We start from the raw sequence: 23,055 nt of genomic DNA on the forward strand, positions 1-23,055 counted from the left end.
ATAAGCTATGGCCACGCACAGCATGCCTGCCAACACGCCAGCGAGTGAGTGTGAGTAACCCAAGGTCTCAGGGCTAACGGGCTTTAGTGTATCTACTTGGCTCCGAGAGAATAGAATATTCCAGAGAGGTATGCCTCTGCTTCGGATGACAGCTGTGTTTAAGCCAAGATGAGTTAAATTTTTAAGGTAGGTTTGTATTTACTCCAACTTAGGGAAAAAACGAAGGGGAAAGCAGTGAATGATACAAATGAAACAGTATGATTAGCCCGAGGAAAACCCATCATTTCACAAAGCTGGCCAACTATAATCAGTGCACTGTTCTTCAGCAGGTTTTTCAGATGGGAGAAGATGGAAAAAATCATAAATAAAACTAGAACAGAGAGGGGAGGGCCAAGGTCTGGCCAGGAATACCTCTGGCTCAAAGACGGCTCCGCTGTACACTGGATTTGCCGTCGTTCTTCTTTTTCGCTCTTGCCTCTTGCTTTGGATTTCTTGGGAAAGCAAAAGGTTTGAATTAGAAGGGAGGTATAGAGAACCTCAAAAACGGAACTTCATTGTTTATCTTTTGGTTTTCCCATGACAAATGAGAAACGGGGGCACATCTCTCTGTGTCACCGCAGCCTGAGCAGAGGCAAGCACACTGCTGGGAACAAAGGCGTGGGGCCATCTATTCTCACCTCTCAGAAAGCAAGACCATGCTGTCCCACAGGGTGGCTCTCTGTGACCCAGAGCTGAACAGCAGATTACACTTATAAACAAGCTGTCCTCGTCTACTTTTAGTTCACTGGAATACAGGTGTGGATGAACTCTATCCACAGACCTAGACTGACCATAGTTCACCATTCTTGAGTTAAATAACTAGGACAGGTGTAGCTTTGTAACTTCTTAAGATTTGGATAACCCAGAGTGATTGAAAAACACAAAGATTTGTCAGAGGGGCATCTGATACTTCGTGCTGTCAGGGGAAAAAAGAGAGTTCCTCTAAAGGGAACAGCAGTCGGTTTAATACAAGCATCTGGGGAGTTTCCCTTGGATAGCAGTGTGGATGAAAACAGGGAGGGGAGGGGATGAAGGTAGAGGAAAGGCAAGTTTGACTCCAAAGGAAAGAAAGGCCACACTAGCTGAATCACACACTACTGGCGTTCCAGTGTTCTACGTTCTAACAATAAATTCAACACCATTTCCAAGAACAAAGCTCTGGGCCACAAGCAAGGCAGCACCATATCTTCTCTTACCTTCTAGATGGTCATGTGTTACCAATCCTAGAGACACCATGAAGGCAAGTTTCTGTGCCAGAGAAACAAGAACGTACTTCAGTTTGGGTTCTCACAAAGCCAATTGCATGTTCCTAGTTAGACTCCTCGGCAAAGCCAGCCCAATGGGCTGGTCACGTGAAGGAAGGAGGCCAGGTTCAGGTGACCAAAGAACAGACACCTTCCAGAGTAACTGTGGAGGCTTTCTGGTCTCAAAGGATCACAAAAGAAGGACTGTGGCTTGCATCTTCTACTTTCTCAATGACAGAAATCAGCATCTTTGAGTGCCCTAAGTTTTTTTGTTTGTTTTTCCAGAAAAATCCTCTGACAGGGAAGAGGATTTCATACTCAGAAAACATGCAGAGGTTACAAAAAAGAGCCTCCCATACAACAAGCTCCAACTTCACTTGTCATAGCAGGCCAGGGTTTCTTACATTTTTACTACCAACGACTGGACAATGCTAGCTCAAAGCTAAATGAGTTTTAGGAACAATAGCTGATGGTTCTGCTTAATACTATGGTTTTAAAATCAAACATGGACCTAAAAATTATGGAGGAATCCCTCTTTGGAGACCACTTAGGGCTCCATCAGAAGTTCCACTGATTAGAAAACTGAATCCCAAAGCTGGAACATTAGATGCTTAGAGTTGGAGAGAGCAACAAACTGATTCCTATTTTGCTCAGCAGTCACATGTGGTCTGGAAAGTATGTTTTCATTTGCACGTGGCTGCTAAATATGCCAAACAAAAGATCACCAACTTCTCTCACTGATTATTATCAGAAAAGAATATCATCAACTGTTAGGACATAGTCCTATGGAATTGTCTGTATCACCGTTTGGTCTTTAAAAATCCTGACAGCTTACCCTCCACATTCAATACCATGGTATTTTGGCCTGAAGTGAGAGATTCAAGCTGTTTAAGATACTGAGTATTTTAGGAAGAAACAGTCCCTGAACAAGCCACTTGAGAACACAGAAGTGTCCTTTACTGGTATGCTCAGAGTTCTGAAGAAATGTTTTTATTTTACTTCTTATTTCAAAAACTTAGGTGGGAGCCTATCCCCCTGACCGCCAGCATACTTCGGTAAGGAAAAGCTCTCTCAGCCCTGCTGCCCATTTTCCACACTGCACGTTGAAATGGCACACACTCGGTGATTGCCAATGAACTACATTCCTGCTTTTCACTATTCTTCACAACCTGATCAAGATTAGAAGGCTGTCTACCAGCTGTTCTCTGTAGAGCAGCGTGTAGTTTGACATCCAGATGCAAACCTTCTTTTAATCAAGTGGCAGTACTCTTCTTGGCTAGTCACAAACAACTCATCTTTGCCAGTCTACTTGGAGCTCACCAAAAAAAAAAAAAAAAAAAAAAAGGAAAAAAAGGAAAAACAAAATCTCCTCTCCTCTGGAACAGATTTTCAGTGATAAAGAGAATAAAAAGTTGTCAAGAACTTCTGCGTCATGTAGGCATCACACGTATACCAAAAACTAATTTATTCTCTTTTGGGCAGTGATTCTGTCCAATTCGAAGGGGAATAATCTACCACTCTACATGGTAGTGGTGCTCGCTTGCCCACACTGGGCTACCAACATAAGATATCCTTTTTCTTTGGTAATTTTGTGGATGACTTCGTAAGTTCCTCAGCAATTTGCATCACTGGTACTTCTTTCTAGTTCAAGTTTTGGTCCCTTCTTTACAGATAAATTAAAAACAAACCCATTTCAGGGGAGCCTGGGTGGGTCAGTCATTAAGCATCTACCTTTGGCTCAGGTCATGATCCCAGGATTGAGCCCCGTATCAGGCTCCCTGCTCTGCGGGAAGCCTGCTTCTCCCTCTCCCACTCCCCCTGCTTGTGTTCCCTCTCTCGCTGTGTCTCTTTCTGTCAAATAAATAAATAAAATCTTAAAAAAAAAAAAGAAAGAAATGAAACTAATATAACAGTGTTATATTAACCAACTGGAATTATAATAAAAACTCTAAAAATATATTTAAAAAAACCAAATCCATTTCATATCAGAATTATAATTTATACTTGTTTTAGAAAAACCTGAACTGGCTTAACTTAATAAATCATCACTTAAAAAAAAAAGACATGAAGTTTTGATGGCTTCATGCCACTATTTGACATGGTTTCATTAAAAAGAATGCACAGAGGACAGAAGGAAATAGATTGCTGGTTTAATAAAATCCAACTATCAGATTTTTATCATCATATTACCTGTCCACATTTTTCTTTTAGAGCTGCTTATCCATGAACCAAACTAAAAAATTCTCTTGTCTAAGGGGACACACAAATTCACATTGTGTATTGTACCAGTCCTGTTGGCTATGTAAGTTTGTAACTCTATCCTAAGTTATAGTACAGATGTTACTATTTTCATCCCTACTTTTATGCTTCAATGAACAACTTTTGGGCTACTGATTCATTTGGGATTTGGGAATCTGGTGCAATACAATGGTAGAAACAAAAATGCACATATAACAACTATAATCAATAACATAAATAGACCTTAGCCGAGTGAACTGGATGGACCTCTTAGAAATGTTGGCTGAGACAAAATCTAATTATCATGAGGGAAAATTATCATTAATCTTACATTTCAAGTTTGTACGTTGCAGGAAATGCCTGTATGCCAGCTCATGGACACTCCAGACCATACTCTTAATCTGCTTTAGGCCAAACTGATTTGGCAATATGTTACTGAATAGTGAGGAAGCACAAGAAATGGAAAACCAAGTGACTCAGACAGCAAGTGTCCCACCTCGTTAGTTGAGAATAAGTCATGTCTCATGACTGAACCATGCCTTTGGAGGGCTGAGCCTACCTGAGGGTTCTCCTCCCGTTTTGGTTTGGGTGCAGCAGGTGGAGTGATGGTACGGCTCTCTGTTTGTTTCTCATCTGTTTCTGTGTGGGATTTAATTGTCTAGGGAAGGAAAATTAAATGAAAATTCAGAATTCACTTTTTATTTAAAAAAATGAAAAAACAGTTTAACTGTAGCCAAAAGAAAAAAAAAGAACATACTCAAATTAGAAACATATTAATAAAGGAGGTAATATGGATTATACTTTGGAAGGGGAAAAATAAGATGTACAGCCCCAGTTGAAATAATTAAACTGTATAACTAGAGTAGATATGAAGACAGAGTAGATATGTTGTAGATATAACTACAACAGTCTAAATTATACAAAAAGAAAAATCCACAGCTTAATTCCAATGTATAAAAATGAGTATAGGCTGCTCTGATTTCACTGTATTTTAGGATATAGGAACAGTTTTCCAGTTTTGTTACATGTGGGTCAAACTCCAGTCCACAGCATGCTTAAGATCTGAATGTAAAAAAGAAATCTTACATACACTTTCTCCTATTTCCAATTCCAATCATAACCTAAGAGAAGATGCAGAACTACCATCGCTTGGGATATTTAACACCTGCCTGTTTCATTCATTAGAGGAGAGATGCACTTGCCAAGGAAAGGTCATCTTGCAAGAGGCTGACCCTCTGATTACCCCCAACCTTGTCTTCCAGATGCATCCATTCAAACAAAAGAACACCAGTAGCATTATCATGTTTAAGCACAAATGGCAGCTAGCAAATTGGCAGACTGGGCTTGCATTACTATTCTTATTATGACTCAATGGCTTATTCATTTTATGAACCCTTCTGTAAATACTGAAATGATATTAGAACAGTGGATATAAAACTGCGAACATGAACCTAATTTACTTTCTCAAATTAAAAAAAAAATGTGGATGCTAATTGTCTTTCTGTATGGCAGCAAAGAACTAAATAAATGAGAATGAAACTGATCACTGATGAGGAAGAAGCTTCGGTCCTGTAAGCAGGACAATCAAAAGTTTTCAACAATCATTATGTTGTGAAATATGCTACCAGATCTGAAAGACAAATACGATCACAAAGATCTTTCACTTTCTTTCCTAGCCACTTCTGTATTCTCCTTCTGCTTCTCATATTATTACTTTAGGAGAATGTCAGCGTCTGCCTTATCAATACTGTGGCAGCCACTGTTCTGAGGCACAAATGCTGCCTGATATTCTATTTTTCATCACTTTCCTGTCCGATTTCCTCCTCTCTATGATAAACTACTTGAGAGCAGGCATTATTCTACACAGGTTTGCAGTCCTCTGTGCCTAGTACCATCCCTTCTAGAAGAATCACTCACTTCACCTCTCACATACATTTTTTAACCAAAAAGGACACATTTCCTCCATAAAACAAACCACTAAACATACCACAAGGGGACACAATGGGGAAGCAGTTTATAGTGTCATCTTTAAGGCCCTGGGTGTCCAGAAAGCTTATTTTCATGGCTTTCTGAGTGAGGAAGGGCAGGAGTCTGAGGGAGGGATAAGAGGTCAACTGCAAGGGTCGGCTGCTCCTCCGAGGCTGTGTGAGGTTTCTTGGGGTCTCTTGGTTCCATCTTGAGGGCTGAGGGACACATGTAGTGGTAATGCCTCCGGGGAAGGGCAAACCAATTCCTTTCCACTAAGAAATTATCCAGGGTTCAGATTTTCTCTCTCACTCAAAAGGAGTGCAATTATCTGAGGGTTGGATAAAGTACACAAAAAGCGTCAAAAAACAAATAAATAAAACAATCAAAACACCGGGGAGATCCCTTTCTCTCACGGAGCTGTTGCTCTGGGGGAAACCAGGCCATGTAGTGGGCAGCACTATGCAGAGGTCTGTGTGGTGAGGAACTGAACCTCCTCGGCCAGCAGCCCGAGTGAGTGTAGTGCCATCTGCCGACATCCACACCACTGAGTTTGGAAGTGAATTATCCAGTGCCAGCTGAGCCTTTAGAGGAGGTGAGCCCTGGTCAACTTGTCTGAATGCAAACTTGTGAGGGATGCTGAGCCAGAAGCACCTAGCTAGGATGCAAGCGGATTCCTGACCCTCACAAGCTAAATGGGGTAATAAATACTTGTTGTTTTAAGCTGCTTAAAACAAACCCAAAACATTAGGGGAGGGGGAGTGACAGAAATGGCAGAATAGGGAGCTCTAAGAATTAGTACTTCCACTGGAGCAATCATTAAGCTGGCAAAAATGGAATCAACTTTTTAGAACTCTGGACTCTAATAAAAACCTTATAGTAACCAGGGGACACTCAGTGAAGAAAGAGGCTGGTAAATTTCCCTAAGAAAGCATTTTTCCTCACCTACATACAAACCCCATTGCATAGCTTTGGGACTGAGGCTTTAGGGACAGCACCCTGTGTTCCTAGTGTGGCTTGCTGGTGCCATAGGATCCAACGTGGACCTTGTTCTCAAAGCTTTTTGTGCACTTTGACCTGTTTGGGGGGGGTTCCCTGAGGACTGGCGAGCCTGACCTTTGTTTTGCCCATCTTAGGCTAAAAGTGCCTTTTGGGGTGGAATCTGATGAAAGCATCTAAGGCCATGTTACCCAATCACCTGGTGTAAGGGATGGTGGATGGAGTATACGGCAGACAGACCCAAAGGCCTGGGAAGAAGGAGGCTGAGGAGGAAGATTCTCTTAATAGTAAGGGCTTTGAAGGGGTATCACATATACTGGGGAATCCAGAGTGCACTGCATATTCCCAGGGCTAGATGCATGCTCAGATGAGAGAACCCTAGGCTTATACCTCTGGCTGAATCTTTGAATTCTGTCCAAGAAAGAGGTGAAGGCTAAGACAGAGTTAGAGACAGCCTGGCTTAGCATTGAAGAAGTAAGTACTCCTGCTCAGAGCCAATCTGTAAAAATAGGAAAGTTTCTTTTTAAATTTAGTTGTTGTTGTTATTACTATTTTCATCATCATCATTATTTGGTCTTTTGGGCTCCAGTTGTTTAAGGAAATCTGTCAGGTCACGAGTTGACCGAAGACAACAGAACACAGAATTCAGAGACTATCCATGACAAGAAATACAGTTGGAAAAGGCACTAAACAATCAATAACAGCAAAATCTGTGGTGGGAGGAGAATCTAATTTCCAGAATTATCACACTGGAATTTCAAGACGAACAGTTTAACAAAAAATTGGAAAGCATACAAAGAAACAGGAAAGTATGGTCCATTTGGAGGAAAAAAAGAAATCAAGAGAAACTGGCCTTAAGGAAACCTAGACTCTCGGACTCTCTAGAGAAAGACTATCTTAAATATACTCAAAGAACTAACAGAAATCATGGACAAAGAACTAAAAGAAACCAGGGGAACAATTTCCCAGCAAAAACAGACGATCAATAAAAGAGACAGAAATTACTGAAAAGAACCAAACAGAAACAGTGGAGCTGAAAAGTATAAAAGCTTAAATGAAAAATTCACTAGAAGGATTCAGGCAAAAGAAAAAATCAGTGAACTCAAGATAGGACAACTGAAATTATCCAGTTTGAGGGACAGAAAGGAAAAACATGAAGAAAAATAAACAGAGCCTAAGGGCCCTGTGGGGCATTATCAACATATGCATTATGGACTCCCATGGGGAGAGCAGAGACAGAGAGAAGCAGAAATAATATTTGAAGGAATAACTGCTCAAAACTTCCCAAATTTGATTAAAGACAGGAATCTACACATCCAAGAAGCTCACTGACATCCATATAGAATAAACTAAAAAAGATTCACGGTCTGGGGGAAGATGGCAGAGTAGAAGGACCCAGAGCTCTCCCTGTCCCTATATTTACAACTAGGTATCAACCATACCCAAGTCAATAAACCAGAGAGCAATCAGAAGACTGGCAGAACAAACTTCCTAACTAAATAAACAGAAGAAGCAGGATCTGAAAGGTTAGGAAGTTCAGAAAGGTGGAGGGAGGCTGCCTGCAGATGGGAGAGAGCTGTGTGCATGGAGAAGGCAGAGCAATGCGCCCTTACACCAGAGAGCTCAGCTGGGGGGAAGACTGAGCCCCATAATGTTTGGCTTCAAAAATGGGGCTGGGGGCACCTGGGTAGCTCAGTGGGTTAAAGCCTCTGCCTTCGGCTCAGGTCATGATCTCAGAGTCCTGGGATCGAGCCCCAAATCGGGCTCTCTGCTCAGCAGGGAGCCTGCTTCCCCCTCTCTCTCTACCTGCCTCTCTGCCTACATGTCATCTCTCTCTCTCTGTCAAATAAATAAATAAAATCTTTAAAAAAAAAAAAAAAGTCAACCACAATCTGGAAAGACCTCAAAATCATGGAGATTAAATAACATGCTACTAAACGATGAATGGGTCAACCAGGAACTAAAGGAAGAAACAAAAAAGGACATGGAAACCAATTAAAATGAAAACATAACATACTAAAACCTCTGGGATGCAGCAAAAGTGGTTCTAAGAGGGAAGTATATAGCAATACAGGCCTACCTCAAGGAGTAAGAAAAATCTCAAATAAACATCTCAAACAAACTATGCTTAAACACCTAAAGGAGCTAGAAAAAGAAGAGCAAACAAAACCTAAAATTAGCAGAAGGAAGGAAATAATAAAGACAGAGCAGAAATAAGTGATATAGAAAAGAGCAGAAATAAGTGACATAGAAACTAAAATAACAACAGAACAGATCAGAGTTGGTTCTTTGGGAGGGAGGTAGGGGGAAGCAAGCCAGACTTATCAAGAAAAAAAGAGAAAGGACCCCCAAATAAGTGGAATCACAAATGGAAGAAGAGAAGTAACTACCAAAACCACAGAAATACAAACAATTATAAGAGAATATTATGGAAAACTATATGCCAACGAACTGGACAATCCGGAAGTAGAAAAATTCCTAGAAACATATAAACTACCAAAAGTGAAACAGGAAGAAACAGAAAACTTGAACAGACCAATAAACATCAAAGAAACCAAATCAGTAATGAAAAAACTCCCAATAAACAAAGTCCAGGACCAGATGGCTTCACAGGAAAACTCTATCAAACTTTAAAGAAGAGTTAATACCTCTTCTTCTCAAAATATTCCAAAACATAGAAAAGGAAGGAAAACTTCCAAATTCATTCAATGAGGCTGGCATTCTCCTGATACCAAAACTGAATAAAGACACCACTTAAAAAGAGAACTAAAGGCCAGTATCTGTGATGAACATGAATGCAAAAATCCTCAACAAAATACTAGCAAACCAATTTCAATAATACACTTAAAAAAATCATTTACCACCATGACCAGTGGGACTTATTCCTGACTTGCAAGGGTGGTTCAATATTCACAAATCAATTAATGTGATACATCATATCAATGAGAAAGGATAAGAACCATATGATCATTTTGATAGACACAGAAAAAAACATTTGACAAAGTACAACAACATCCATTCACAATAAAAACCCTCAACAAAGGAGGCTTAGAGGGCTCAACATAATAAAGGCCATATATAAAAAATCCACAGCTAACACCATCCTCAATGGGGAAAAACTGAGAGCTTTTCTCCTAGGGTCAGGAACAAGATAAGGATGTCTACTCTCACCACTTTAACTCAACATTATACTGGAAGCTCTAGCCACATCAATCAGACAGCAGAAAGAAAAGTCATTCAAATGAGTAGGGAAAAAAGCAAAACTTTCACTATTTGCAAAAGACGTATCTGCTAAAGGGTTAGTAGCCAAGATACATAAAGAACTTACAAAACTCAACATCCAAAAACCAAATAATCCAATTTAAAGACAGAAGACATAAACAGACATTTTGCCAAAGATGACATCCAGACAGTCAAGAGATACATGAAAAGATGTTCATCATTACTTATCATCAGGGAAACACAAATCAAAACTACAATGAGATATCGCTTCCCTCCTGTCAGAATGGCTAATATCAGAAATGCAAGGAACAAGTGTTGATGAGGATGGGGAGAAAAAGGAACATTCTTGCACTACTGGTGGGAATGCAAACTGGTACAGCCACTCTGGAAAACAGTATGGAGTTTCCTCAGAAAGTTAAAAACAGAGCTACCCGATGATCCAGCAATCTCACTGCTGGGTATTTACCCAAAGAACACAAAAACAAAAATTCAAAGGGATACATGTACCCCTCTGTTGGATGAATGGATAAAGAAGTGTGGTTTATATATTTACAATGGAATATTACTCAGCCATAAAAAAGAACGATATCTTGCCATTTTTTATGACATGGATGGATCTAGAGAATACAATGCTAAATGAAACAAGTCCGAAAAAGACAAATACTATATGCCTTCACTCATATGTGGCATTTAAGAAACAAAACAAATGAGCAAAGGGGAAAAAAAAGAAAGACAAATGAAGAAATAAACTCTTAATTTTAGCAAATAAACTGATGGTTACCAGAGGGCAGGGTGGTGGGGGAGGAGTTAAATAGGTGAAGGGGATTAAGGACTGTACTTGTGATGAACATCAGGTGGTGTGTGGAACTGCTGAATCACTATTTTGTACTCCTAAAACTAATATAACATTGTATGTTAACTAACAGAAATTAAAATAAAAACTTAAAAAATAATAAAATAGGGGAACTTGGGTCGGTCAGTTGGTTAAGCATCTGTGTTAGGCTCAGGTCATGATCCCAAGGGTCTTGGGATCGAGCCCCACATCAGGCTCTCTGCTCGGTGGGGGGTCTGCTTCTCCCTCTCACTCTGCTCCTCCCCACCCCACTTGTGCACTCTCATTTTCTCAAATAAATCAATAAAATCTTTAAATAATAATAATAAACTTAAATTTAAAAAAAATCTGTTGCCATTAAAAAAAAAGAAATTAAAAATAAATAAATGAGATCCACAGTGAGACACTTTGTAGTCATACTGTCGAAAGCTAAGGCAAAGAGAGAATCTTTTTTATTTTTTAGGTTTTTATTTATTTATTTGACAGAGAGAGGTCACAAGTAGGCAGAGCAGCAGGCAGAGAGAGAGGGGGAAGCAGTCTCCCTGCTGAGCAGAGAGCCCGGCGGGGCTCGATCCCAGAACCCTGAGATCATGACCTGATCCAAAGGCAGAGGCTTAACTCACTGAGCCACCCAGGTGCCCTGCAAAGAGAGAGTCTTAAAAGCAGCAAGACATGCCTCTCTACCTACTTGTGATCTCCGTCTGTCAAATAAATAAATAAAATCTCTTAAAAAAAAAAAAGGCAGCAAGACATAAGTGATATATCATATAGAAGAGGTCCTCAATATGGTTAGCAGCCAACCTCTTCCCAGAGACCAGAGACCAGAGGTAGCAGGATTATATATTAAAAGTGCTGAGAGAAAATCGCTATCAACCAAGAATGCTATATCCTGCAAAAAGCTAAGGAAGTTCATTGCTAGTAGATCTGACCTAAAAGGAAGGGAGTTCTTCAGGCTGAAATAAAAAGACACCAGATAGTAACTTAAAGCCATACAAAGAAATAAGAATTACAGTAAAGGAAACTACACAGGTAAAAGTAGAATCCAATATTATTGTATTTTTGATTTGTAACTTCTCTTTTGTTTCCTATGGGATTTAAGAGAGAAATACATAAATCTATATTAGTGGGCATATAATGTATAGAGATATAATTTGTGACAATAACAACATAAAGTGGGGGCAGAGCTGTATAGGAACAGGGTTTTTGTATATTATTAAAGCTGAGCTGGTATCAATACAGTTGTTAAAAATTTATGAATGTTAACTGTAATCCCCATGGTAACCACTAAGAAAATAACTGAAATATATACAGAAAAGGAAATGAGGGCATCAAAAGTGTGCACTAGAAAGAAAAACCAAACATAACGAAGGCAGTATTGGAGAAACCAAGAACAAAGAAGACATAAGACATGCAGAAAACAAACAGCAAAATGGCTTAAGTCCTTTGTTATCAGCAATCACTTTAAATGTAACTGGGTTAAACCCACCAATTAAAAGACAGGGAGTGACAGAATGGATAAAAAAAAATGATCTGAAATACACACTGTCTATAATAGATTCATCTTAGAGCCAAAGATACAAACAGGTTGAAAGTCAAAGAATGAAAAAAGGTATTCCATGCAAATAGCAACCAAAAGAGTCCAGGGACGGCTCTACTAGTATCAGACAAAACTCACTTTGAGTCAAGAATTGTTACAGGAGACAAGGAAGGTCATTATATATTGATAAGAGGGTAATTCATGAAGAAGATAAGACAATTTTAAATATATATGCACCAAACAACAGATTCTCACATATATGAAACAAAAATTGACAGAACTGAATGAAGAAATAAAAATTTTATAATAATAATTGGAGACTTTAATCCTTCGCTTTAAAGAATGGAAAGAACATGTAGATAAAAGATCAGGAAGGAGGGGTGCCGGGGTGTCTCAGTCAGTTAAGCAACTAACTTCAGCTCAGGTCATGATTTCAGGGTCCTGCGACTGAGCCCTGCAATGGGCTCCCTCTGCTCAGTGGGGAGTCTGCTTCTCCTTCTCTCTCTACCCCTCTTCCCCCAACTCCCCTCCTGCTCTCTCTCACATAATTAAATAAATAAAATCTTTATTAAAAAAAAGATCAGGGTGCCTGGGTGGCTCAGTCGTTAAGCATCTGCCTTCTGCTCAGGTCATGATCCCAGGGTTCGAGCCCCACATTGGGCTCCCTGCTCTGCGGGATGCCTGTTTTCCTCTCTCCCACTCCCTGTGCTTGTGTTCCCTCTCTTGTGGTCTCTCTGTCAAATAAATAAAAATCTTAAAAAAAAAAAAAAAAAAAAGATCAGTAAGGAAACAGAGGACTTGAACAACACTGTAAACCAACTAGATCTAACAGACATATAAAGAAGAGTTTATTCTATAACAATAGAACATACATTCTCAAGTAAACATGAACATTCTCTAGGTCAGACCATGTTTTAGGCCACAAAACAAATCCTAACAAATATTAAAATACTTAAATAATACAAAGTATCTTCTCTGACCACAACATAAAGAAGCTAGAAATCAGTGATAAAGGAAAACTGGAAAACTTAATATATGTGGAACCTAAACAACACACTCTTTTTTTAAAAGATTTTATTTATTTATCTGACAGAGAGAGATCACCAAGTAGGCAGAGAGGCGGGCAGAGAGAGGGGGGAAGCAGGATCCCTGCCGAGCAGATAGCCCGATGTGGGGCTCCATCCCAGGACCCTGAGATCATGACCTGAGCCGAAGGCAGAAGCTTAACCCACTGAGCCCTAAACAACACACTCTTGAACAACCAATGGGTCAAAGAAGAAACAGCCAGAGAAATTGGGAAATACTTTGAGAGGAATAAAAATGAAAACTCAATATATCAAAACTGATGTGATGTAGTGAAAGTAGTATTCAGGAGGAAATTTGTAGCTCTAACGGTTTACATTAAAAACTAAGAAAGATCTCAAGTCAATAATATCACTTTAAACCTTAAAGAACTAGAAAAACCTTTAAGAAAATAGAAAAAGGAGAACTAAACCCAAAGCTAGCAGAACAAGAAAGTAATAAAAGTTACAGTAGAAATAAATGAAATGGAGAAAAGAAAAACAACAGAATTAGTGAAACCAAAAGTTGATTCTTCAGAAAGATCAACAAAACTGAGAAACCTTTAGCTGGACACTCTTAAGGAAAAAAAGAGAGAGACAAGACACAAATCATAAAAATCGTAAGTAGAAGTGGGGACATTACTACCAATCTTATAGAAATAAAAAGGACTAGAGGAGAGTACACTGAAGAATTACCAACAAATTAAATAATATAGGTGTAATGGGCAAATTGTTACAAACACACAAATTACCAAAACTGACTCAAGAAGAAATGAAGAATTTCAACAGACCTGTAACAGGTAAAGAAACTGAAACAGTAATTAAAATCCTCCCCCAAAAGTCCAGAATCAGACAGCTTCACTGATGAATTCTATCACATATTTAAAGAATTAACACTTCCTAACTTGTTCTATGAAACCAGTATTACCTTGACACCAAAGCCATCCCCAAGTATTACCTTGACACCAAAGACATCCCCAAAATAGAGAACACAGACCAATGTTCCTTATACAGTGAAAAAAATCTTAATAAAATACTAGCAAGCTGAATCTCACAGCATATTGAAAGGATGATACAGGGGCACCTGGGTGGCACACATGGTTGAGTGCCCATCTCTTGGTTTCCGTTCCGGTCATGACCTCGGGGTCGTGAGATCAAGCCTCATGTAAGGCTTTGTACTCAGCATGGATTCTGCTTGGGATTCTTTCCTTCTTCCTCCCCCCTCTGCTCCACCTCAGCCCTCCCCCTCCCCTGCATTTGCACTTTCTCTACAAAGTAAATAAAATCTTAAAAAAATAAAATAAAAGGATGATACACCATGACAAAGTAGAACTTACCCCAGGAATGAAAGGAATATAACAGATCACATTAATAAATGAGGGCAAACCACCCCCCAACACCTGACCATCTCAATGCAGAAAAAACTTAACACTCATTCATGATAAAACACTCAGAAAGCTAGGAATAGAAGGAAACTTCCTCAACTTTTTAAAGGGCATTAATGAGAAACCATAGTTAACATCATACTCAATGGCAAAAGACTGAAAGCTTTTCCTCTGAGATTGGGAACAAAAGAAGCATGACCACTTCCATCAGCGCTACTCAACGCTGTGGTGGAAGTTCTAGCCAGAGCAATTAGGCAAAAGACATTAGAGGCATCCAAATTGGAAAGGACAACATAAACCTATCTCTATTTGCAAAGGACGTGATCTTACATATAGAGATTCCAAAGAGTCCACAAACAATTATTAGAGCTAATAAGAAACTCAGCAAAGTTGCAAGGTACAATATGAACACAAAAATCAGTTGTATTGCTATATAACAGTAACAATTGTAATAGGAAATTAAGAAAACAAATACATTTATAATAGCATCCCAAAGAATAAAATACCTAGGAATACATTTAATTAAGGGGATAAAAGACTTGTGCACTGCAAACTATAAACCACTGCTTAAAGAAATAAAGAAAACCTAAATGAATGGAAAGAAATCTATGTTCAAGAACTGGAAGACTTAATATTGTTAACAATGCTATGCAAAGCAACAACCTACAGATTCAATATAATTTCTATTAAAATTCGAATGGCCTTTTTTTAGCAGAAGAATTGAAGAAAAAAACAATTTTCATAATCACGTAGGAATTGCAAGGAACCATGAATAGCCAAAACAATGTTGAAAAAGAAAAACATTGGAGGACCCACACTTCCCAATTTAAAAACTTACTACAAAATTACAGTAATTAAGAGAGTTTGGTTGGTACTGGTGCAATGACAGATCTACACACCAACAGAACAGGATTGAGAGTCCAGAAATAAATCCATACACCAATGGCCAACTGGTTTTCAATAATGGTGCCATGATCATTTAAATGGGGAATGTCTCTTCAACAAATAGTTACAGAAGAAATGGATAACCACATGCAAAAGAATGAAATTGGGCCCTTATCTAATATTCTATACAATTAAGTCAAAATGAACTACTAACCTAAATAGTAAAAGCTAAAACCATACAACTTCTTTTTATTTTTTTTTTAAGATTTTTATTTATTTATTTGACAGACAGAGATTACGAGTAGGCAGAGAGGCAGGCAGAGAGAGAGGAAGGGAAGCAGGCTCCCAGCTGAGCAGAGAGCCCGATGCGGGGCTCGATCCCAGGACCATGGGATCATGACCTGAGCCGAAGGCAGAGGCTTTAACCTACTGAGCCACCCAGGTGCCCCAAAACCATACAACTTCTTAGAAGAAAAATTAGGGGTAAGTCTTCATTTTCTTAGATGTGACCATGGATTTCTAGATGTGACACAAAAACCACAAGCAACAAAAGAAAAAAACAGATAAACTGGACTTCACCAAAATTAAAGTTCTGTGTATCAAAGGACACTACCCATAAAATGAGGAAAATACAGACTTCCAAGAAAAAAAAAAAAGTGAAAAGATAACCTATAGAATGGGAGAAAAATACCTGCAAATCTGATATGAATCTAATACTCAGATTATACAAAAAACCCTTATAACTCAACAACAAAAAGACAACCCAATATAGAAACTGGCAAAGAACTATTTCTCTAAAGAAGATATACAAATGGCCAACAAGCACAAGATGTCCAACAATTTTAATCATTAATCAAATGCAAATCAAAACCACAATGCAATACCACTTCATACCCACTAGGATGGCTATAGTTTTTAAAAAGGAGATTATAGTAAGTACTACCAAGGATGCAGAGAAAATGGCATGCTCACACATTGCTGTTGGGAATGGAAAAGGATTCAGCTGCTTTGGAAACAGCATGACAATTCCTCCAAAAGTTAAACCCAGAACTATTACATGATCCAGCAATTCCACTTAGGTATAGACCCCCAAAGAATGGAAAACAGATAATCGAATATTTGTACATGAATTCTCATAGCAGTACTATTCCCAATAGCCAAAAGGTAGACATAGCCCAAAGGTACATCAATGGATGAATGGATAAACAAGTTGTGGTATATACATACAGTGGACTCTTATTCAACTGTTAAAAAGAAATGAAGTACTGATACATGTTATGATATGGATGAATCTGGAAAATACTATGCTAAGTAAAAGAAGCCAGACATGAAAGATAACACATTACATGATTCCATGTGTATGAAATATCCAGAATAGGTAAAAATATAGACACAAAAAGCAGACTAGTGGCTCCCAGAGGCAGAGAGAGGAGCAAATAGAGTAATTACTTAAGAGATCCTGGGTTTTATCTTGGAGTAATGAAAATGTTTTGGAACTAGACAGAGGTTGTGGTTGCACAACATTGCAAATGTACTAAATGCCAGTGAATTCTTCATTTCAACATGGTTACTTTTACGTGGTATGAACGTCACCTGAGTGAAACAATAACTGGGAAACAAACAAAAAAAAACCCAAAAAAGCTAAAATCAGACATTAAAACCATTTATCCAGAGGTAAAGCTGTCCTGCAATATTATTTTTTGCCTACATGGTGTTTAAATAGTTATCAGTATTTTTAAAGGTAGGTGATTTCTCAAAATATCTGGGTTTCTGCCCTTTCTTAAAGGCAAAATTTCCATATAATAAAAAAAAAAATTTGGCTATTGTTAAGAAGTAGTTGCTTTCTTGAGACGGCATATATTAACTTTCCAGCTTACCAGTCTCTTCTACCTTCTATGGTCTTCCTGACACGAAGGCCAAATTGTCAGTTTTATCATGCTTGTTTCAAAGAGAAATTAAGAATAGGGGCGCCTGGGTGGCTCAGTGGGTTAAAGCCTCTGCCTTCGGCTCAGGTCATGATCCCAGGGTCCTGGGATCAAGTTCCGCATCGGGCTCCCTACTCAGCAGGGAGCCTGCTTCCTCCTCTCTCTCTGCCTGCCTCTCTGCCTACTTGTGATCTCTGTCTGTCAAATAAATAAATAAAATCTTTAAAAAAAAAAGGTTTAAAAAAAATAATAAAAGTAGGATATCTCTTGTACTCATGCTCCATTGAAAACGGAATAAAAAGTCCACGTGTTTACTTCCAGCGTGCTTTAGTTATTTATATTTACTGCTTTGCACCCATGACTATTTGAATTTAGAAATCCTGTTCTTTTCGGTATGATAAAGATAGAAATCAAACACTCTTAACGGGATTAGAAAAACTAAGTTAACCAGTTATACCCTGAATGCCAAATTCATCTTCTGAAACTTGGCTGCAGGAATAATCAAAGTTAGCCACCTGCAAATAAATAAATGTCCAAGGGGCATTACGTGACTACCTTCCACTCAGGTCCTGATCCCAGGGTCCTGGGATCGAGCCCCATACCAGGCTCCCTGCTCAGTGGGGAGCCTGCTTCTTCCTCTCCTATTCCCCCTGATTGTGTTCCCTCTCTTGCTGTGTCTCTGTCAAATAAATAAATAAAATCTTGAAAAAAAAAAATAAAAAGAATAAACGTCCAAATAGTTTCATCAATCAAGGTTAAATAAATTTGGATGGAAGGTAAAGCAAGATCCATCCCTGGTCACTTGGTCTCCCTTCCCTGCTAGAACACCAGTGTTGACATGAAAGGTGAAGAGTCAGCAGCTCATGTTTCCTAAGAGGGAAGACTGGGATTTGAGGATAATACATCGGATAATATTCTCATCTTGGAAGCACTCCTTTTTTAGAGGGTCTAGTATAAGTTCCTATGCAAGATATATATAGAAGTAGGGAAATGGGTGGCAATCTGGCAGTTTCTCCCAACAAACCCAAGACTTTTTTTCAGTAGCTTACCTTGGGGACGTACAAAGAGGTCTTTGGTGCAGGGGAAGTGTGCAGTGGATAAAATACAAACATAGTTCCTGGGAACTAACTACATCAGTCTAATAGACTTTAAATGCTTTAGTTCCGTGCATCAATAACAGGTGTTTAGCCCCATTTCACAGAGTGTTGGACAGACAGGGACATAAAAGGCAGTGGTATTGGGGATGTAAGTTTGCCTGGCTCCATGTTTCTGCCAAAAACGTTTCTAGCCTCAAAGCTCTTTAAACTCTAGCACTCATTTTCTCAGAGCCACCATGTGATGTGGCCTCTAATAAGGATAAGACAGGGGAGCTCTTCTCTGGGGTGGATAAGGAGTTGGTAATGCCTGATGGGGGAAGGAGACGTGAGACACTGTTGTTATTACTGACACTGCCTTCTTCCTTTTCTGTGCCAAGGTGGGAGGCCTTTGAAACCACACAACTTGCCATGCTTCCTTCCCTGGAGGCACAGCCTCCATCCGTACCCGTCCTAAATGCACTGCACACTGAGTCTGTGAGGGTTTAGCCTTGATTTAACCACCCGTGTATTCAGGCATCACATTCAGCATAGCAGCTGGCTCCTAATCAATACATTTCTATTAAATGCATGTTATCACCCTAAAGGAAACAGAAAGGAACCCATGTAACCTGGTCACACAGAGAAGGCTGGACACTGATAACTCTATGAACAGACTGCGAGTAATACTTCTGTGGCTACAATATTTATATTGCTTCACTCTTAGCCAATCTATGAGATCTCCTAATCGCTATAAATGTGATACTGGAAATGAGACACAGAAAAGAAGGACAGCAGAAAGCTCTCAAGTCAGAGGATTCTGAGAATGGAGTCTGGTCTAAAGCGTACCCCTGCTGACGGAGCTTAGTAACCTGCAAGGCCATCAGGCCAGGAGGTCTGCTAAACCAACACAGCAATGACCGGATTCCTCCATTAGATCAACAAGAAGAGAGACCATGCAATTTACTGCTAGGAAAGAAATTCTTTTTAAAATTTTTGAGAATTCCTGGGTACCTTTTTATGGTATTATAATTAAAATTAAAAGCTCTATGAACACGTAAGGCCAGAACCTACAAAAAATATTCAAGATCCAATGTGGAAAAAAAGCAAGTTACAAAATATATATTGTTTAATTTTGGTTTTTGCTTTAAAAATGTTAGTAGGTGCACAGAAAATAAGTGAAGGAATCTAATCTGAACTGTTTCTACTGTTTATATGTGTCAGGGGTTGGAATTATGGGGGAAGTTTACGCTTTCCACAGATTATGAGGTGGATGCATTTTGTACATTATATCTTTCCATAATGTTTGAGTTTTCTTTCATTAGGAGTATGTATTATCTTAGATGTAATCAGGAAAATGAGAAATGTAAAAATAAAATGAAACTGAAAAAAATATGTCTCCTAAAAGTATCTTTACCAAAAAAGAGGTCAGAGGAAAATGTGATTTGGTAATCTAAAAGAGAGTTTTGCAACCGCATTCTTTGGAACTCTAAGGCTCTTCACCAGCTCTCTGAGAGCCAGCAAGGACACGAGGAAGCTGATCTCCAAACACACCCCTACCCAAACTACCCAGCTTGAGCATTTCACTTTCATATTTTAATAATGAAGTTCTGCTGACACTAAGTTTGAAAATTTAGGATGTAAAACATACGTAACTAATTTATTTCTGAATGTTCCTCAAAGCACTTTCTGGGGTTTGAGTAGGCTCCCTGGGAAAAGATATCTGTTTTCCCTTGTGTTTTCTGAGCATGAGGTTTTAGTACCAGCTTTTTAGTGCAAGGTCTGCTGCATTTATGAGCTGTCTGGGTAGAAAGCCGGGTGCTCTATGCATAAGGATCCTCTGTTCAAGAAGGCCAAGGCAGCAGGAAGCCTCTAATTCCCACCATCTGGTCAGCCTCTCTGAATCATGGTCAGCCATCCAGAAGCAGAAGATTCAGGATCACCAGAGACTATTTTCAGAAGAATGAGAACTCAAGCCTGAGCAATTAGAAATAGGTCAATGACTTTTTAAAGCAACTTTCTTGAAAGAGGATGCTTTTCTTTGCAAAATTCGTTCTCGCCACTGGTCTTTCTTTAAATAGAATATGGTGACTGCCTATAAATCCTTTTTCTTGTTTTTAGAAGTCTTCCATCACAGAACCCTTAAGTATTTTTGGAGGTTACTTGTATTTCCATAGCCTTGTGTTTTTGAGAGAAAATCTGACTTTAGAAATATACATGAGAGACTTCAATATTTGAGCTAAAATGGCTGTATTCTCTAGAGTTAAAAAAATGCTTTTTAGAAATTTTAATTTTTTCATTTGCTTCTTCATTTTCTGTAATAACCAGGGGAAATCTGTCAAATGGAATCCCTTTCCCTGTCTTGTTTACTCTTCCTGACTTTCACAGTCATATCCTCATCTGGATTCTTATTGGGTCAAAACTAATATGCCATTTTCTGTGTATTATACCTCTGTGGCTTCCCGAGAGCAGCAGAAACCCATCTGTGAATATCTGCTCAGAACCAGCAGGGGGCGCTCACTCCCACAGGAATCTGAATCCATCTGTAAGGGGATGGTGGGAAAAGCAACCTAACTTTCTTCAGTAAGACTGGCCCTTTCGCACTGCGGATAAATGATCACATGATGAGCAACAGGTTACCGACAAAGGTGCTGAGATAAAGCATTCTTGAGAGAATGTATTTAGAGACAGCCAAGCCTCAAAGGCAAGGCTACTCCTGCCCGAAGCAGATGCATACTCTGCCTGTACCTGTTTTTCAAGGCTTGGCTTGCTAAGCTGTACAGTCTGAGGTCCAGCGAGTCTGGTCCCTGGAGTAGCTATCACAATGCTGGTGAGCTGGGCCATGGGGAACGTTTTGGCTATGGTTGCAGTCTGCCCATTGACGACACGGACGGGGTGGATGGAATTCTGGGAGGTAGGGAGGGTCGTGGGGGTGAACTTGGTCAGCATGACGGGCCTCTGGATAAGTTGAGGAGCTGCAAGCATGGGAGGAGGTGCTGGGGCAATAGGAATGTTATTCTGGGCCACAGGCTTGGGTCGAACCTATGGGGAAAGAGAGGATAATATTACTTAAAGAAATTTCTCAAGTCTTGTAAGTTTAAGACATTGCCAGGTCTTTCACACTTTATATGTGAAATGGTATTTAGTGCCAATATTTATTAATATTCATGCTGGTGGTATATTAATCCTACAGATATCAGGATATATAATCTTACAACAGACTCATCAGCTCTTAAGAGGGTCCAAATGTTACCCTACCATGTGGTTTTTTCTGAATCCAGACCTTAGCTCCCTCTCCCATACCATGCTGGCTCTTCAGGCTGAGGTCAAATGCTTAATCCAGAGACTGGTCACACTCAGGATTTGTGCCCAATGTGGTAACAATGCTGCCGCTGGTCTTATTCCACATTCTGAATTTCTTCATGTTTGTGGCTTCAATTCAGTGTGATTCCTCGCTCTCTAACTCCCTGTTCTGGGCTGCTCCTCTAAGTCACCCTTGTGGGCTTCCTCTTCCTCTGCCCAATCCTAAATGTATTTCTGAGAGTTTTGTCTTGGAACCTCTTTTCTTCCCAATCTCCTCACTCTTCCTGCGAATTCTCACCCATCCCATGGATTCAATTGCCAACTATTGTCCTGAAGACATCCATACTTGGTATCTCGGGAACAGACATTTCCTGAACTTCAGAATCACATACTCAACTGCCTGTCCTATATCTTTACTTGGAAGTCTTCCAAGAAATTAAAAATCAACATGTCTAGGGGCTCCAGGCAGGCTCAGTCAGTGGAATGTGCAACTCCTGATCTTGGGGTTGTGAGTTTGAGCCCCATATGTTGGGTGTAGAGATTGCTTAGAAATAAAATCTTTAAAAACAATGACAACAAAAAATCATTATGTCTCAAACTCACCTATTTCTTCCTCTGACCCTCTCCTTCCTCCTATTATCATCCCCTCAATAAATAAATAAACTTCAGAACCATTCTTGATGCTTTCTACTCCACCTCTACTTCCTAAATCCCTCTCAAATATGGCTACTTTCTATGCTCATCCTGCCATCACTCTACCTTATGTTTAGCTTACTGGAACAATGACAAAGAATTATGATTAAAAACACGGGGTTAGCCTTGCTTGGGTTCAAATCCTGGTTCCTACCTCTTACTAGCTGGCTAACCTCAGGTAACATAACCTGATTTAAGCCAGCATTTTTCAAACTTTCTGTACAGTGACCCTGTGGGCAAAATCTTTTCCCCTTATGCATGAAACTTTGACCTGCAGTTAACTCTCCAGCTCTGTTCCCCTGGAAACCTGATTAAGGGTAAGAATGTCAACTATGTTACCAGGCAACATTGCTTATGGTAAAAATGATCCCTTACTGCTAAACTGAATCTGAACGGGGAGAATTAGAAATACTTGATGGGACACCATGCTTTGGGCTTCATGAAGTGGGGTTACTTTTGTAACTGAGCGTGTCCCCATGTGTGGGGACCTTGAAAGCCATGGCTATGGAATTGTTATAAGATACACTGGCTCCCGCATGGCATAAGCCTTCTATGCCAGGATGGCTCTCCTACCGTCTAGATCAAGATCTCATCTCCCTGCACCTGAGCTATCACTGGACAGCTGCAGAGACTGCCAATCAGGCTGACAAAAAA

At 39.5% G+C, this 23,055-nt stretch overlaps 1 protein-coding gene across 2 annotated transcripts in view; it reads right to left on the bottom strand.

Annotated features, from left to right (window-relative positions):
• Positions 1 to 23,055, bottom strand: part of PHF21A (PHD finger protein 21A) — a 142,905-nt gene that overhangs the window by 13,109 nt on the left and 106,741 nt on the right. For both annotated transcript variants that reach the window (XM_032840658.1, XM_032840657.1), the window contains exons 6-9: positions 21,154 to 21,447; positions 4,081 to 4,179; positions 1,236 to 1,287; positions 412 to 491 (exon numbers count right to left, since the gene is read on the bottom strand). In XM_032840658.1, coding sequence (XP_032696549.1) covers positions 412 to 491; positions 1,236 to 1,287; positions 4,081 to 4,179; positions 21,154 to 21,447 — 525 coding nt within the window. The remainder of the gene's footprint in view (positions 1 to 411; positions 492 to 1,235; positions 1,288 to 4,080; positions 4,180 to 21,153; positions 21,448 to 23,055) is intronic.

The sequence above is a fragment of the Lontra canadensis genome, unplaced genomic scaffold (genome assembly GCF_010015895.1).
Source record: "Lontra canadensis isolate GAN:19392208 unplaced genomic scaffold, GSC_riverotter_1.0 scaffold115, whole genome shotgun sequence".
Taxonomy (NCBI): domain Eukaryota; kingdom Metazoa; phylum Chordata; class Mammalia; order Carnivora; family Mustelidae; genus Lontra; species Lontra canadensis.